The sequence below is a fragment of the Sinohyriopsis cumingii genome, chromosome 11 (genome assembly GCF_028554795.1).
Source record: "Sinohyriopsis cumingii isolate HCF-2022 chromosome 11, ASM2855479v2, whole genome shotgun sequence".
NCBI classification, from domain to species: Eukaryota; Metazoa; Mollusca; class Bivalvia; order Unionida; family Unionidae; genus Sinohyriopsis; species Sinohyriopsis cumingii.
In genome coordinates, this window is record NC_142971.1 from 22,753,182 (window position 1) to 22,772,455 (window position 19,274).

Sequence of the window (19,274 nt, forward strand, 5' to 3'; positions counted from 1 at the left end):
ATAGAGATGCAGATACAGTCATGAAATAGTATCGCAGTATTCCAAAATATTCTAAAGATTCTTTAAAACTAACAAACAGTGGTAACAGGGTGGAGTTTGGAATAATTGGCTAAATCTTTAAATCTGCAAGATTTACAATTATTTTTTAACAGCAATTTTAAAATTTTAGTATTCTTCCATTAGGCCAAAGAAAAATAGCAAGATTATTATGGGGAGCTATGATGGCTCAATGGTTAGCAAAAGCACGTTTTTGACTCCTCCCCTTGGACCAGCCTGGGTCAGCTACTGTGGTATGTCCTTGGACAAGGAACTTTACTCCATTTGCCAAAGCTCTAAATATCCCACTTGTGTTGCTGTGCTGTAAAGCACCAAAACTAAACCAAACCATTACTATGACAACCCAACCATATAACTTTTGATTATGCAAGAAGAAAAAAAACGAAGAGACATTTTTTTCCACTTCTGAACCTATAACTTAGATTGGAAAACTAAGACATGATCATGAACTTCCTTAAAAAGTTCATAAAAACGCAGAACAAAACAATATTCTAGTAAAGTGCCTTCCCAAGGACACACCACAGTAGCTGACCCAGGCTACCTACCCTATTTTTTTCCACACCATAACTAGAACAATGCAATTTTCTTTTAGTTTGGCTTTGATACAAACAAAACTACATGGATATACACATACCTTATATACAGAAAATTCAGTCTCTGCCAGGTATATTTTTTTCCCAAATATGTCAAATGTGGACAAATACCACATATATTCACTTATAAGTTGAGGCCAAATGCAACTTAACAGACCCAAATCTGCCATCACATAATGCCCTAGCAGATCTGGTCTGTGTAGTTTGTTAAGAGTAATCATTAGAACATAGGAAACCCTGACCTGAAGGCACATTATGCTATAGCAGATCAGGATCTTTGTTGTTTGCAGTTTGACTGATCTTGTAAGCCAGTATATATGGTATTAATAGAATATCCCTGATTTATCTGTGATAAAATCCTTGGATACAGAAGTAGTACATGTGCATACCTACATTAAGCATTGCACTAATAGTATGCAATTATTAGGGTCACAACCAAGTACAGTAATAAATATGCCTGTAGGTTTTCTCCATCTGGACAGGAAAAGATTACTATAGAAAACTATGCCAGCCACTTTAATTGTTGGAAGTTATTCTACACATTTATAGGGCATTGTCAGTCATGTCCTGACATACTTTGATAAAATCTATAAAGCGAATGACAAACTCTGGACTCAAGCACAATTACAATTATAATGTTTCATCACAAGCATGGATGTTAATAGAAAAAGTAAGTCCTTTACATGATGAATGCTTGAATGTATTCCAGGACACCGACTTCACTCTAACATGTGCCACTCATCTATAGCATTAGGATTGAATCTTATTTCCAATGTTTTAGAATACATGTAATATTCAGTTTCAAAATGGCGGTAATCAAAATCAAAAGGCGTACTTTATCATTTGCATTAAATGGCAAGGAAAAGGGAAGCCTTGAGATAAATTTAAGTTTAATTCTGGTTATTTTGAAGTTTTTTGTGGCACAGTGACACATTAAGGTTATATCCCTGGCAAGTCTGTAACCTGCATAATGTCACACCACTACAGAAAATCTGACCAGTGACATTACTGTACCTGAGACTTAAACTGCACGAGTTTCTAAAACTGTACTTTGTAAAACCATGCAAACCTGTCACAACTTCCCATCCATCCATCCATTCATCAGTAAATCTGAGGCATTTATTTGTTGTTTTTAAATAACAATAAAATCTGCATCTGCATGAATGCTAACAAACTTCAGCATTTCCTGTAACCTACAAAATCAAATATTCCGTTATGAGCTCTTAAATAAACATTTTCTCCTGACCACAAAATTATATATCTCTTTAAAAATAACCTGAGGTTTTAAATAAAGTTTAAGGTTGGCATGGATTGTTTTCTTCACAGTTGAACCATAGTAGTTGTCAATACATGTTGAGATACAGGGGATCAGATACAAGGACTTAATCATTAACTGCTCATGAATATACATCAGGCATCACTGCTCTATCAATTTATTTTAGATAGATATTTACATTTATTGTGAATAACAAATCAGGTTTCATTTCATGCCTGTCAGGCTTAAGATTTCACCTGCACCAACAAACCAAAGAATTTTTTTAATGATGATACACATCTCTTAATAAATATTACATTATAGTGCCATGTGGACAGCTATGATAACTCATTACACTAACCCAAAGGTCAGAGTATACTGTTGCTCAGGCCTCACCCCCCAATTATGTGTGGATATGGTAACGGTGGGGGGATGGGGGGGAGAGAAGGACGATAGGATATATGGTAGGAAGATAGTACTGATTTGTGTTATTCCACCTCATGTGTTCATATTTTTCTGTCTAAACTTGATATGGCCAAATAAGAAATGATTCTGCCTTCATATCACAAATAATATTATATTAGAACAATAATATAATAAAATAGAGACAGTCATACATATAATTATACTGTTATAAAGGATACAAAATATATCAATAAAAGAAACAATTTATAAAAAAATAAAATTTTATATAGTGCATTGGCATTAAGGCCATTAGGATGCAAAGTATTTAACTTATGAATCCATTAAGTTTCTTTTATGAGTCTATTCATGTCACCATGCACAATATCTATTGGCAAGAAAGAAAATTCAAGTAGAGATTGATTATTGGTGTTAAAGTGTGTTGAAATATTAGAGAAAAACTCACGATCTCTATAAATTTTTTTATATGAAAGTGATGATTATTCATTCTCTTAGAAACTTGTTGAAGCGTTTGTCCAACATACTGCATGCTACATTTTTTACAGGTTATCAAATAAATCACATCAGTTGATATGCAGTTAGCATTATCACGTAGAGAAAATACCCCTTCTGTACTAGCGCTACTGAAAGAAGTACTTTGTGTTATGTTTGCACATTGACAGCACCAGTGTCTGTTATATTAGAATAAATTTTTTAAGTGTTATGTACATTTAATTTAATTGTTTGTTAGTTTTATTTTAATAATTTTATTTCATTACATGCTATTATAATGTAACATTGCATGGTGGACATGACCTTATCCAAAACTGAGCTCATTTCTGCTTCAACTGATTTACTCTTTTTAAATAAATATTATTTCATTTTCTGTCAAAAACTAATCCAAAGCTAAATTATTCTCTATGTGTATGAGCTTAATATCAGGATTATTATTTAGGTATACAAGAGGGAGTAAATATGTTTATTTGAGTCAGGGTTTTGGAATTTCCGAAGTGAATTCTACAGGTTATTGTCTTTTAATTAACAAGGCTCATTAGATCATTCTAGAAGGTTATTTTCCATTAGGTAATAGTTGTTTTTTTTTTTAGTAGATGCTAATTGTGACCTGAGGTTAAGGAGAGAACTATATAATCTTGTAATTGTGAGGACTTGTTCATTCATGCTTTAACATCAGCACTTTTAAGTTGTATTATATGCTGTGACCAGGAGTTTTGGGCTGGATTCTTTTTGGTTCAAATTAATGAATTTAAGTGATTATTTTCTCTGGAAATACAAAAGTGTTTTGATAAATTCTAGGATAGAGACATTCACTAGAGTTTATACTGAATTCAAACCTAAAATTATATTTCTCTGATTCAACAAAACATTTTAACAGCTACCACAGACACGTCATCAACTATAGTTTGGGATATTTTCAGGACTTTTACTGAATTTTATTCTACTTTAAAATAGTAGACTTTAAATTACTAACACTTGTTTCTGTAATTATTGGATTATTTGGGGATTTAATTCGCAATACCGTAAGTTGTTTTTTCTCATTTTCACTTTGTATTCTAGGGAAATAAATTATTTGTTAAATTTTACAAATCTTGTTTGTCTTTCACTCTTTTCTGTTACTTATTTTTAAAAGCACAGACTCATAACAGAAAAGCGGGGGCTCGGATACAAATTTTGCTAAAATATATCAGAAAAATTTGTTTTTGAAATTTAAATTCCCCCAGTTTCAGAATTTTTAAAACGCAAAGTATTATTTCACATTTGTGAATGAAATCAAAAAGCTTTTCACAATATCATCTAAAGTAGAGAAGTTGGCTTTGAATTGTTTCCAGGAGTGGTTAGAAATTTTGAAAATGGAATCACAGCTAAAAAAGTTGGAATTGGAGTTAAGACAGGTTTATTTTCAGGTAGAAATGATAAAGATGCAAAAAGAGAGTGAAGAGAAAAAAAAGCCAATGGCAGAAAGAAAGAGAGGAAAGACAAATGCAAAGAGAAAAGGAAAAAAATGGAATTTCAAATTAAATTAAAAGAATTAAAGCTGAAAAGTGGAAAACACTCCCTCACTTTGATGTTTTAAGAAATATCAAGTTAGTACCCCCTTTTCTGGAAAAAGTAAATCAATATTTTGTTCATTTTGAGAAAATTGCTGAAATTCTGAAATGGCCAAGAGAGCACTGGACTATTATTACAATATGTACTTACTGGCAAAGCTTGCGATATTTACATTTTACTGTCACTACAGCAGAGTGCTGATTATGATGTGGTTAAGGGATATATCTTCAAGGGTTAGGAATTTTAGAAAATCAACTGAACAGACCTATGTCGAATGTACATGGGAAAAAGTACGACAGTTTGATAGGTGGTGCTCATATAAAAAGGTAAATAAAGATTATGAAAATCTCGGACAACTCGTATTACTTATAGAATTCAAGAACTGCATCGATAGTGATGCTAAGACTTCTCTTTATGAGTATAAGGTCAAAACTTTTGAAAATGCTGCTCATACTGCTGACGAGTATTCCTTAGCTCATAAAGTTTCTTTTGTTAGTAAGTCTTCCACTCAGCAGTCTTCTATTAAAATGTATTTCAGCCTAACAAGAGCCCTTCCAAATTTCAATCTAGCACAACTTCTAGAAATCAAGTTTCTGATACGATTGATCAAAAGTCGTTATCTCTTCCTACGTGTACCTATTGCAAGAAGAAGGGACATGTTATTTATGATTGCTATGAACTGAAAAATAAGCAACAGAATCAAGACAGACTTATTTCAAATGCTCTTATTTCTAAGAGGTCAAGGTCATGGTCATATATTGAAAGCAATACATTTGTTGGGTCTAATAACCCCAGTCTGATTTTATTATGGAGAATTATGAACCATTCATGTCAAAGGGTTCTATATCACTCATGGGTAATTCAGCCAATCCTATCCTTATTAACATTTTAAGGGACACAAGAGCTTCTCTGAGTTTTTTTTTCTATTATCAGGTACTTTGCCTTTTTCTGAGAAGTTTTCTTCTAACGAATGTGTTCTTATTCAGGGAGCAGAGTGCAGCTTTGTTAATGTTCCTCTCCACTGTGGAAATTTGTCATCAGACTTAGTCTCAGGACCCATGACAGTCAGAACAGTGTAATCTTTATAAATGTTACTAAATCTTATTTTGGAACAATAGCTTTTCTTAAATGAATACCATACATGGGCATATTTACTGGGTTTCATACATAGGTACTATATATATATATATATATATATATATATATATATATATATATATATATATATATATATATATATACACACATACACATACACACAAACAGATCTCGGAAACGTTTAAATACGCATATTTGGACGCTAATTTTTTGATCTGGGACACAGAAAATCACTGAGGCGGGGGTCCTCCATAAGCATGTAATAGGTGTGTGGCAAAATTCAGACTTGCCAGTCCTGCTTCAGCCACCTACTTTGTGGGAAAATGTGTTGATCAATTAGCTGTGCTGATATTTACAATGACAGAATTCAGTGACTGAAAGAACCCTTGATATACATACATGTTGCCATTACAAGAGTACATCAAAAAGAACATGATGCAATAGCTGGGCAGCAAGTTCAAAGGCTTTGACTGGTGGCAGGGGTGGGGAAAATGTACTGATATTTACAGTGATTGAATTCAGAGTCAGAAAGACCCAGAGATGTACGTATGGTCATTTATAAAAGTACATCAAATAAACAACTTTAGCTTTCGTTATTGTGATCATTTCCGAATGTTTTAGAATAAGTAGTGCACGTGACCTCAGAATCAAGACATGTTGAGACTTAGACAAAATGCCATTTGTAAATTTTGACAAGTATTTTGGGGTTAAACGGCAAACTTACGCAGATTGTAACGAGATTCAGAAGAGTGCTAAAGCTGCTAGAATTGATAGTTCTGATAGGACAGTAGCTAAGTGTAAGAAAGTGTGTAATCCCTAGCTTAGTGTTTGGAATAAGTCCTTACTTGGATTGACAAAATTCAGTATCACGCTGATGGACGAACAAGAGCTATTTAAGAGGTACAGTGACTGACCATACTTTTTTTGAAAGCCCCTCGCCTTAGCCTGGTTAGTTCTAGTGTTGTAGCAAAATGTATTCATCAATACATCAGTAGCTAGGCCTAGTTTTGATATCAATTACATTGACAAACAAACTCTTGCCCACTCACAAGCATGTTTTAATAGCTGATTGACCATTAACACTTTTCCGAGTAAGGTAGCAACTATCAATTTCCTGCATGATATCCTTTAAAGATAAAACATACAAACATGTGTTTTAAGATCAGAATCGGTGATCTGGATATATATTAACTTCCTCTTGTACACTATTTCATCATAAAATTAGTTTGAAATTGTAAGTGAACCAGTAGGCCTAACGGGAAATAATGGCGGACTTCGCTAGTCTGGGATAATAGATTGTGTGTTTTCGTAAATCATCGGGCAAATATTTTCGAAAAAAATACAAATCATTGAAAGCAAAGCCAAGGTATTATTTTATTAAAGATTTAACTTTAAAATGCAAATGATGTAGTTCAGAAATGTATGGGACAATTTGGTGTTGAGGAATTCGCGAGATGCACTTTAAGGTCTATGCTGTTTTCCGACTTGACAAGTATTTGCGAAAATATGGAAGAAAAAAACAGCAAATCTGATACTATTTAACCATTGCCTAAAATTACTACAAGGACGTAGACAAATAAATAAACCATACATTTGCAATCCTGTCAATGGACTGCTGTAATGAAGCTATATTATATTAAAGTGAGTGATTACATTATGAAAACCTCTCCATCTAAAAATGATGCACTCACGTCTGTGTTGATTCTTTAGGAAAGAAGGGACTGAAACTTTTGATCGTGGGACTCCTAGTTTTAAAATCCTAGTGAGACCTATATATATATATATATATATATATATATATATATATATATATATATATTAAATTTGACACATATAAACCTGACTTGGTAAGAAAGACACCATATATCACAATACTAAATCCACTTAAGATACTAAAACACAAATCAGAATTTCATCTACCACTGAAAACATTATAACAATTTCAGCCTTAAAATATCTCTACTTCTTGTATGTGGGACATTTACTCTTAGCAGATGAACATCATCTGTACTTCAAATTTGTGTCTGCTGCTACCTGACCATGAACAACAGATATTATTGTACACAGATGTGTAACAGAATGTACAAATATGATATACAGATTATGTTCATCTGTTAAGAGTAAATGTTCCATGTACAAAAAACAAATGCTAAATGCTTATTTGCAATTTTATAAGAAAAAAATTCTTCTGATTTGTCAAACACTTTGCTTATCAAACTCAGTAAAACTGAATGAAATGTTTAAAAGAAATAATTGCCACGATCCAGACTTGTGAAACTTGTCAAGTAAATATCAATATGTACCAGAATTAAGGTACTAAATGTCAGAAACAAAACTAATTTTGAACTTGATTATCAATTTTCAGATGACCCAATTTTGAACACAGCATAATCCGATCTGTAAATTAAGACGTGTTTACTTCAGATTTTTAATTTTCCTTATGGTCTTTGGGCAAGTGGAGTTTTCTCCTCCCTACAGTCCATGCATATTCCCAGTTTTATACTGCTTTCTATGACCCGAAACTGTCACTACACCCTGAATTCCATAATACGCTCAGAGGTCTTTCCTGCCCAAGCCTGATACATGTTATTTCTATTGGCATCGTACACTGAAGACTGGGTCTCAACGCAATGCCCTGTCTGTGTGTAATGGATGTGAATGGTGGAAATAAGTATGAACCACAAGAGTATTTAAATTCACGTAAAGCAACAACAAAACACAACTTCATGTCTGTTGTAAAGTTGATGTTAAACTCGATAAAGTTGCTCCTTTCCTAGACAATTCAATGCCGTTATTTTGAATTTGTTGATGGTCAAAACGCCATGTTCACATTCAAACAATGTCAGTTCAGTAGGAACCTGTAAACCAGGGTTCCTGCCACAAATTAAAAACTAAAGATTCCAGACCTTTTCCGTACCTTTTCAAGATCAGAAAGTAAAAATTTCCAGACCATCCTGAAGTGCTCTGAATCTGTATAATAAAACTTTTAAAGAATTCCTTAAACCAGAAGAGTTTACAAATGCTAATGAACATTTCTGGAAATGGACCAGAGCTTGAGGACTTTAACCCAGGCACAACTATCAACTGCTGGCTTCGTGCTGGTGCAGGTGGCAGACATATACATGGACATATTTTCAAATCCATCAGCTAAAACATATATACATGAACCTGAAGAAGCCAAATATATAACAACCCATGTTTTTGAAAAATTAAATTCTTTTAAGAAATAATTATGTTGTATATTTTTTCTTTTCTTTCTATGGATTAAGTACATACGTCTCATCAAATCTCGGCAAGTGATTACCATTTTGGGACCAGTGAAAAGTAAGGTGGGACTAGTGAAGAGAAAGGTGGGACTAGTGAATTTTCTGAAGCCACTTGTCTTGGACTAGTGGTTAAAAAAAAATTTGCTCAGCCCTGAAAAGTGATAAATATGTCTGAATTTTAGAGAATAAAATGATACGTCCATTAAATCTTTCTATAGGCTGTACTGGTGTAAGTTTAGCTGATGTACGTCATGTGCAACTGATCTTTGATCAAACTGCAACTTGGTGCATCTTGGTCTTCTAGCCTTCAAGCAGATAATACGCACCTGAGCAAAACTAACCTCAATGCACTTTTTATGTATGATCCAATAACACTGCAATTAAGTAAATTTTAAAGGATACTGGTTTTTCCTGCTGCATCTAATCCCAACATTAATATTCTCATCTCCTTGTTGCCAAATATTTTAGATAGTATCTTCCCCATCTTGACGGACTTTTCTTCTTCTCTTCAGTCTATCAAAATAAAAATGTGAAATATAAATTACTGGTTTAAAAAATAGTCATATCATGTCAAATTTCAGACTACCAGAAAAAACAAAAAAGGACAAAAAAGTCTAAATGAATGGACATCAAAAATGTAGTTTATTGGTTGGTCAGACGGTACAAGTTTATGCACCTGCATGACCTGCTAATCAGTTAGCAATGTTCTCATGAGAAGTTCTAACTTTCATGGAACTGTCAAATAAGCGTCATTGATGTTGGCAATGTTGATCTTTTGTTTTGACAAGATAAACAGATTTTTTGAGTTATACGATCAGAGAGAAAACCCCACTAATTGGACATGTTGACTAGAAAGAAAATTACTAAAGGAAATCATAAAGACTTAATTGAGGCATGTATACAAGCTTCATTTGATGATATACTTATCTGCAATAAACCTTGATACAATTTAATGATTCCAACTGATTCTCTACTAACTGGCTGTGTTTCTGGTAAATAAGTAAATTATTTCCTATTTGATCATTTCTGTAATTACTTACACTATCACACTATTGTTGACTGTGCCACAATATGTTATCTTAATTTGATTTTCAATGTGTCAGTGTGATACTGACACAATGTGAAAATGAACATGGTATTAAGAAACAGAAAGAATCCTTCAAAATGCAATCTAAAATTAAAAAAAGTAGAAGCATCCTCAAATAGCAATGTTCAGTTGATTGTGTCATGTACATGTTGCAATATATTATTCAAGATTCACATTTCCTTTTAGTCTCCTCTTCATATGTTTTTATTATAATTGTACTGTTTGTGTGTTAAACAAGATTCTTCTTTTGGTGTTTGACAATAAATGAAAATCTTGAATCATTAAGGAAGTCTTAATAATGCTAAAGTAGACAAAACAGGAACTGAAGTAATAGTAGTGTTACACCCATGATCCCATGGGCAAGTGACACTGTGCCCCCCTCCCCTACTTCTGAGGGACACACAATATTTAAGGGATAAGTATAATTATCTGAATTAGATGTAATGTTTTAAAATTAGAAACTACACCCAAGGGTATGTGGGTTCAATGCCATTTTTCAGCATCTGATAGGTTATCCATAGCAGACTATATTTCATGAAGCACACTCAAGGAAAAAATGGGTCAAGATGGTGGATAACGGCCCACAACTTGTGGAAAACATGCAATCCTGCATTTGAGGTAACACATTATCCTAAATTTTCACACAGCAAATGATGCTGAAGATACGAGACTTTCAATCAATCAAACACAAAACTTAAACCTTATTTACAACAATGAAACATACTTTCTGCTAATGCAGGCAAGACAGGCTCTTCGAAAAGAGCATGGCTTAATCTTAGGTTGAATGCAGCAACAAATGTGGAAGACATTTTGAAAGCCCTGACGAAGAAGATGGTGACTCTGAAGCATTTTAATGCAAAAACTAACACTGTTTGCCAGAAGGCAAGATAGGAACTCCTTGTATACCATGTAACAATCTTTAGATATCAAAAGAGTTTCACTTTAATGGCTCAAAATTTAGCAAAGCTTTACTTATATGAAGCAACATAAGTATAGCATAAGGGTGAAAATATTCAACAATAATTTTGACACATATCATGGAGAATCAATACCAAAAGAACGCTTATACAAGTTATTATTAATCATCAATGGTCAGTAATAAATATTTGCCTCATCTTACAACTGAGAATTCATTAACGTCAACCATCGTTGTACTTTTTGTACTAGAAGGATGTACAATGCAGGGGATTTGTTAGTAAGTATTTCTGCTCAGGAAAAGATCCTTTTTGTCCTTATTATGGTAATTCTATCTTTAAGTTTATGTCTGTATTGTTATATATCACATTTCATGTCTCATGACACACAGTACTGTATAGGCATATCATTTCACCTACTATACAGCAGTCCATGTACCAGCTCAAGGTGTATTATGGTTTGTTTTTCTAAACCTATCATCTTTTCAAGATCCATGATGGGTTCAACTACAACTGAAAATGTCCCCTTAAACTAATAATCAATATGAATGATAATATAATTTGCAAGTATGTGTTGTACAAAACAAAATAGCTAATTTTGGCACATTTCCCCCAATATCTTGTAAGACAGAGCTACCCATGCACTTTAAACGGTGTGTCCATGTTATTCAGGGATTTTAAAATCCACTTGCTCGACTCCCAGGATAAGCTCAAATTCACTCCTCTATGCAAGCTATTTTACCAATCGGAGGGTTGTGTTCAGTTCCTATTCCTTTATTATCTGCAAGTTTTATACCCCGCGATCTCACCACAATACATTTATCACCTTTATTTAGCATTCTTCTTATGCATACCTGGCTACAGTTTATTTCATTTATTGTACGCGTCAGTTCCATATTTTAGTCATTGTCATGGTCAGTTTTCTCGTAGACGTGATAATGAAAATATTTACTATTTAAAGCAAGTCTTGACAAATAAAGAATATTTATATTTTAACTTATCAGTTACACTGTAATCATGATATCTGTAGTATCATGGATTCACCAACTTTCCTGTTCTCATTGTAATCATAATATCTGTAGTATCATGGATTCACCAACTTTCCTGTTCTATGTTGGTTTCAGGCAGTTGGTCAGGTTGCCGACTCCGAACAACCAGCTTTTTAAAGATTGTCTTGACATGTCACTAATTTTAAGGCAAGGAGGTGATTATTGCTAAAAATACAACTCGTGATACTTCTTTGACAGGTTTGTGTTTATAACAAAAGGCACTTGTCTCTAACAATTAACTACACAGAGCAATTCGTTCAAGGAGTGGTTGATGTTATGAAAATATAGCACCCACAAGTGGTGTTTACCTTATGTTGTTTATGTGATAATTACACGAGACTCGATATCTACTCATTATTAAACAATTAAATGAAACAAACTGTTTTCAAATCATTCTCAAAAGATTTTCATGTATTTTGATTCATGTCACTGATCTGAAGGTGACTAGATGATAAGTGCAAAGTATTGGATAAAATGTATTTATAAATCCTTCTGTAGTGAGCATAAATAAATCATTACTAGCAATATAGCTTTCATTCACCCTCTGGATTACTTAAAAATGTGGCTATTTCAAAAAGCTTGTCTACCTGTCCCTTTATCTGTCTATATATACCTACATGTCTGAGTTCGCTCTTCTACGCCATTCCCTGATAACTGTGTGTGATTTGGATTTTTAACATAGCTTTAACAATGTTTCAGTCATATCGCCACGTTGTCTGCAGTGTGACAGTTTATAGTGATGTCTAGCACTGGGGCATCATGTCGCAGACATGTAGCATGATGTCCCACCCAGACACGTTATCCTGACACTAGGCCGACTAGTCCTAACACTAACCTCTTAATGCTAAGCGCCAAGCGAGGCAGCTGTTAGTACCATTTTTGCAAGTCTTTGGTATGACACGACTGGGGATCGAACCCATGACCTACCGCATCTGAAGCGGACACTCTAACCACTAGGTCACCTGAGCGGTGTCCCTGATAACTAGTGAACCCACTTATGACATGGGGCTGAGTGTGGAATCCCACCTTTCTTTTTAAACCTGAAAATACCTAAAAATTGACAAATTGATCCCCATTTGTTGATCTTGAAGAAAATCATGATCAAAATTGGTAAATAAAACTCTGATACATTGCTTGTTTTATCATCGAAAACGGAAGATGTGACTGGAAATTTTCATCAACATCATGAAATTATCAACTTTTAATAAGAAGTCATTTTCTTTCCAAATGACATTTATAGTACACCATAAATAACAATTTTCAACAAAATTTTGATAATAAAAATGTCATGTCTAGGAGGCAGTACTTTCATTAATAAATACTAATTAAATAAGTTTGTTCTATCTAGTGAAATTTGTGTTATAATTCTATCTTCTAGATTGGTTGAAGTGTGATCATCATAAATGCAGTGTTGTATTTGTAAGTAAAATGCGTCAAACTAACCTAAAGCTATGTTCACAAGTGTTTATGAGGACCTAATTAAGTGCTGACCATGTTTTGATATCTGCCTTTTGCGGAAGTAAATGTTCTCTTGTTGCACTGAATTAACTTTCTTTTGTATCAAATAAAGGGGTTGAATAAAAGAAAAGTAAAAAGACAGAAATCTTGCATGTGTAAGATCTAGCAGCCCCAGTCACATAAACTGTGAATACATTTCAACTGATCAGGCAAATAGTTATACATATCATCGTGTACGTAATATAATTAAACTACTTAGGGTTCTCTGAAAATATTAATCACATGTATCTGGATGCCATTTTTTAAAATCTGTGGAAAAAAATTGAGTATGCAGAAGTCCTCCAAATGCAAGCAATGGTTAGGTAGCAAATTCAAGGGCTTGCCAGTCCTGCTTCAACCAACTGCTGAGTGGGAAAATATGTTGATCAAATGATCATCTTAGCTGTACTGATATTTACAATGACAGAATTCAGTGGCTGAAAGATTCCCAAGTGTGCATATTGTCATTATAAGATTACATCAAAAGAACATGATGCAACAGCTGGATGGCAAGTTGAAAGACTTGAACTTCAGTGATGGGAAAATGTATATTTACAATGACTGAATTCAAAGACAGAAAGACCCTGAGATGTACATGTTGTCATTATATGAGTACATCTAATGAAAATTTTTAGCTTTCATTATCATGTTCTTTTCTGATTGTAGCCGAATAAGAAGTGCATGTGACCTCAAAACCAAGACATGTGGAGACTTAGAAAAAATGCCGTATGCAAAGTTGGATAAGTAGTTTTGGATTAAACCAGCAAATTGATGAAGATTGTAATGAGATTCAGAAGAGTGCTAAAGTTGCTAGAACTGATAGTTCGGATGGAATAGTAGCCAAGTGTAAGAAAGTTAATGATGCCTGGCTTAGTGTTTGGAATAAGACCTTTCCTTGGATTGACAAAATTCAGTTTCAATTTGATGGACAAACAAGAACTGTTACAGGTTCGACAATCCTTCTTTAAACTGGTTTAAATCATACCTAAACCAAAGGTCTCATCAAGTAAGCATTGGCAATATGAACTCTCAAACTCGCACTATTCATTCAGGGGTCCCTCAAGGCTCAGTGTTAGGCCCTCTCCTCTTCCTTATCTATATCAGTGATCTACCATTAAATAATGAATCCACAAATACAGATTTGTTTGCAGACAATGAAACCTTGTATACATCTAGTTCTGATACTGAAGTTATTAAAGCGAGATTAAACTAAGACCTTGTTAGAGTCCAAAACTGGGCACAACAAAACAGGATGGTAATTAATAAAGGTAAAACAAAATTTATGATTCTGGGGACATCACAAAAGCTACGCAAGTCAGGGAACCCAGAACAATCTCTTGCAATAAGTAATCATCCATTAGAAAATGTCAAACATGAAAGGCTTGTATGTGTGTCTGTAGATAATAATTTATTATGGAATGACCAGATTGATAATCTTTGTAAAACATTGTGATCCCAAAAATTGCCCTACTCAGCTGAATCAAGAAATATTTACCTATGGAAACTCGCAATCTATACTACAAGTTATATATTCTTCCAACAATAATCTTCGGAAACGAGCAGCACATGTAAGTTTAGATGCATCTATTGATCATCCCTCAAAAGCATTATTTACAGAACTCAAATGGTTCGCAATATATGACAAGATAAATTTTCACAAGGCAGTTCTTGTATGCAAATGTTTACATGTAACTGCACCAGAGAATCTTCAGGACTTATTCAGGCCTTTTTCAACACAATACCAGTTGAGATCAATATCACATGGAAACCTTCTAGCACCAAAACCAAGAACAGAGCAATTTAAAAAGAGCTTCAAAACCTCTGGTACAGTTCTGTGGAACAAGCTTTCACTACATCTAAGATTGGCTGAAAATATTAGAGCATTTAAGAAGAGATAGCATAAGCATGTATGTGTTTCTAATAGATAATGGAATTTAGTATTTTAATACTAAACATGTTAAAAAAAAAGTAATTATTGCTATCTTTATATAATGTGCATCGTCATACTCTCCTTAAGAGGGCCTCAAGGGAGAATAGTCCTTGACTAATGAGTCACCCTCTTATAAATAAATTATTATTATTACTATTATTATTATTATTATTAGTCAGTGGTGTGAAGAATTTGGAAAATTAAACTTAATGGCAACCAATGGTTCTTCTCATCTCTTCAGGTATGCCCAATATGGGAGGGGACTGCAACTTTGGTGGTGGTACTCCTATTTGTACCAAAATAGAGTTCTGGATTCAAAGTTTTAAACTTCTAGTGAGACCTCTGAACCTTAAATTGACCTACCCAATCTTAAATCCGATGAAGGTGAGCGAGGTAACCAAATGAAATGACTACTCTGTAAAATAAAGAGCTTTGCTTCAGATACTGATCATTGTGGACAAACGAGTTTCAGAGAATTCCTAAACTGGCACTTAGAGATATCCTCAATGAAGAGAGGTTTCACTATTATTTGCACTGAAATGATGGCATCAATATATTACTAACTGAACAATACAAAAATTGACTAAGAGGTTAGTGTTAGGACTGGTCAGCCTGGTGTCAGGATAATGTGTCTGGGTGGGACATGATGCTACATGTCTGCGACATGATGCCTCACTGCTAGACATCACTATAAACTGTAACACTGCATACATCGTAGCGATATGACTGAATTTTTTTTAAAGCAACATTAAAATTCCAAATCACACACACAAACAAATGGGAAGGTGAGCAAATACTATAGTTATTAAACTTTACATCTCGTACTATAGTACAAGTCACATATATCATGGAGGCATCCAATACTATTTCAATAATGGACTATTTCAATAATGGGTGTCATATTTTAGAATTTGATTCTACATACCCTTAAGTGGCAAGTATTCACTTGACTTAGATTTGTCCATTACTTAGATGCTATAAGAAGTGCATGCAGTAAAATCAATGTATGTAAACATTTTTGGATGAAATGAACCTAAAAGTACAATACAGTACGATCTGGATTGAATTTTGCACAGTGTAATGTCAAAATGTGAGTGTGATCAGGATTTTAAACATAATTTTAACAATTTTTCATTCATAATGCTACGATGTCTGCAGTGTGGCAGTTTATAGTGATATATAGCACTGGGGCATCATGCCACAGACATGTAGCATGATATCCCACCCAGTCACATTATCTTGACACCAGGCCAACCAGTCATAACACTAACCTCTTAATGCTGAGCACCTAGCAAAGCAGCTGCTAGTACCATCTCTGTAAGTCTTGGGGTATGACTCTGCCAGGGTTCGAACCCATGACCTCCCACTTCCAAGTGACCTCCTACTTCCGAGTAGGAATCTCTAACCACTAGGCCACCGGAGTGGTCTTGCAAGCTAGGCATATTGATAAACAAAACTACTACCCTCAATTGTGACAATTCCTCTTGATGTGCTCTTACTGCGACCCAAGTTTAGTACATGGCAACCATTGTAAAAGTCCATAGCAATAATTTTCATGTGGATGTCTTTTGGCGACAGTTAAGGTGCACAGCATTCAATAATCAGGACTGAATATACGTTGGTTAAAGAAAATTATTGTTAAATTTTAAAAGAACAATTTATATTTAATTTAAAATGAATAAATGCAAATACAATACCAATATGACGTTTACTATATTTATATATGATGGTTACAATACTTGCTTGTATAGGCGATGGATCTAATGTAATAAAAGGGAATCTTTTAAATGAATTCAAACACAAACATGTTTTTAAAGCAAAATTACATCTAATTTTATATCAATACAAAGTTAATTTTGTGTGCGTGTGATTAGTATTTTTAATGTAGCTTTAAAAAAAAAAATCAGTCATATCGCTACGATGTCTGCAGTGTTACAGTTTATAGTGATGTCTAGCACTGGGGCATCATGCCAAATACATGCAGCATGATATCCCACCCAGTCACATTATCCTGACACCAGGCTGACCAGTCCTAACACTTACCTCTTAAAGCTGAACGCATAGCGAGGCAGCTTAAGTACCATTTTTGTAAGCCTTTGGTATGACTCTGCCAGGGGTTCGAATCCACAACCTCCTGCTTCCGAGGCAGACACTCTAACCACTAGGCCACCAGAGCGGTCTGTTAGTTTTGTACCATTAAAATGATTACTACCACTTTTAAACAATTTAAAAAGATTCAAATGGAATACAGCAGAACAGAATATATCCATGTTATATTTATAGCGTACAAAAAACAGCACATTATAAAATACATATGGCATGCAAGAATATCAGGTTTGCAAGTACCAGCATGTCAGCCAATTCTGCACATCGTGTAATTCTGCGCAATGATACATCATTTCTGTAAACACTGGATCACGTGTTATTTTGGGTCAAAAATTCATTTTGTATCAAGAAAGAACCAACATACTTTAATTAAGAAAAGTGATATTCATAAAGTGTACAAAAATATCCCACATTTCGACTTGAAATGCACATGAAAATGTGAATTCTGAATGTCAACATGAAGACCCAGTCTATGACCTTCTTGAAAATACATTATTTAAAAGTCGGAAATGTATCCCTTAAAAAAATTCTGCATCTTAACCCAAGTTTCCAAGTTTGCAAGAAGTTGTTTTGAACAGAATATTCTGGTGACAGTTGCCTCTTTTCAAATAGTAAGCAATGCACTATTTTATTTCTGTCAATCGGTCAAATTCGGTATGTGTTTTGCTTCAATACTGGAGACAGAAACCTTACATGTGCAGAAATGCCCAACAGCAAAGAACCTATAAATGCTGAAATGAATTGGATAAACCAGTTTGTAACACACCCAGACAAGATTGGTATTGAGAAAGATGTAGACTTTTTGAAGGTGTAGTTTTAGTTCTATACACATCTGTACAATGCTTCAAAACTCTGAGCAAGCAGTTTCTGCACGAAGGCAAATAAAAGTTACAAATCGATTTACAAGTATATGTACTTTCTGGAAATAATTGTCCAGCCTTATAATGCAAGAGTACACGTTCAACTTCATGAAGTAATACAAGCCATAAAAAACTGCAAAGATGTTAAAAACAGGTTTTCCTCAATCACCTTTTGCTATACGAGATAATTTTGTCCATACATTCATTGAAGAAAGTAATTTCGTGTATACTCACTTGACAAATGAAAGCTGAGGTATATACAGTTCTACTGTTTCCTTGCGGTGAACTATTGGAACTGGCGGTACCCCACCTACTTCTACTACAATGTTATGTTTACAAACAATCCCGCCGATTATTAATGTTTATCTTTGGCAGTGAGTAAATTTTAGGAACACTATGATTCTTATAAATCAATAAAAATCATATCTGTTTGAAATTTGGCATGACTGTATTTTAACGAAAGCAGTATTCCACGCCATTTGAAAATACATTTCTCCTGCTCGTTGGCTAATTCCGCAAAATGGCGGACAAAGTAGTCCTAATAGGATCGTGTTTAAAATAAATGTTATAATTGTTTCAGTTTTTTATTTTATTTTTTCATATTAAAATATATAACTAAAAGATTGATTTCAATAAAGTGCAACAAAATATGATTTTAAGTAGCGTATGAATATATTATAATCTCGTACAGTCACGTATGGTTACGAGAATTTGAGAACCAAACCACGGCATGCAAAGGGGGTGTGACAAAAATATAATGAATGGAGAGATCTACACAAGATGCGTCGCCCTCCACTTCGGAGTGAGTAATTCGAATTCGGGGATGGGTGTCTTTTTTTCAATAACATTTGCCTTACTTCAAAATTTGTAGCGCTTCTTTCCACACAAATTTAAGTAAAAATGAAATTGAGGTTCACTTTTTTTCTAAAATTTTGGCCCCAAAAGTTCTTTTTTTAAAAGGATTTGTTGACAAATAACTGGTATCAAGATTTTACATGTGAGTTTTAGGTAGTTTCTATTAAATAAGAAAAATATACAGCCATATGCCAATAGTTGTAAAATATAATATGAGAGTTATATTTTTAGAACACGG

General features: G+C 33.9%; 1 protein-coding gene across 1 annotated transcript in view; it reads right to left on the minus strand.

Moving 5' to 3' along the window:
* Window positions 1-18,721, minus strand: part of LOC149787764 (ADP-ribosylation factor 6) — a 35,380-nt gene extending 16,659 nt beyond the window's left edge. Inside the window, exons 1-2 of the mRNA XM_089973953.1 lie at window positions 18,416-18,721; window positions 9,141-9,251 (exon numbers count right to left, since the gene is read on the minus strand). Of these exons, the coding sequence (XP_089830079.1) occupies window positions 9,141-9,222 (82 nt within the window). The 5' untranslated portion in view covers window positions 9,223-9,251; window positions 18,416-18,721. The remainder of the gene's footprint in view (window positions 1-9,140; window positions 9,252-18,415) is intronic.
* Between the last annotated feature and the right edge of the window lie 553 nt (window positions 18,722-19,274).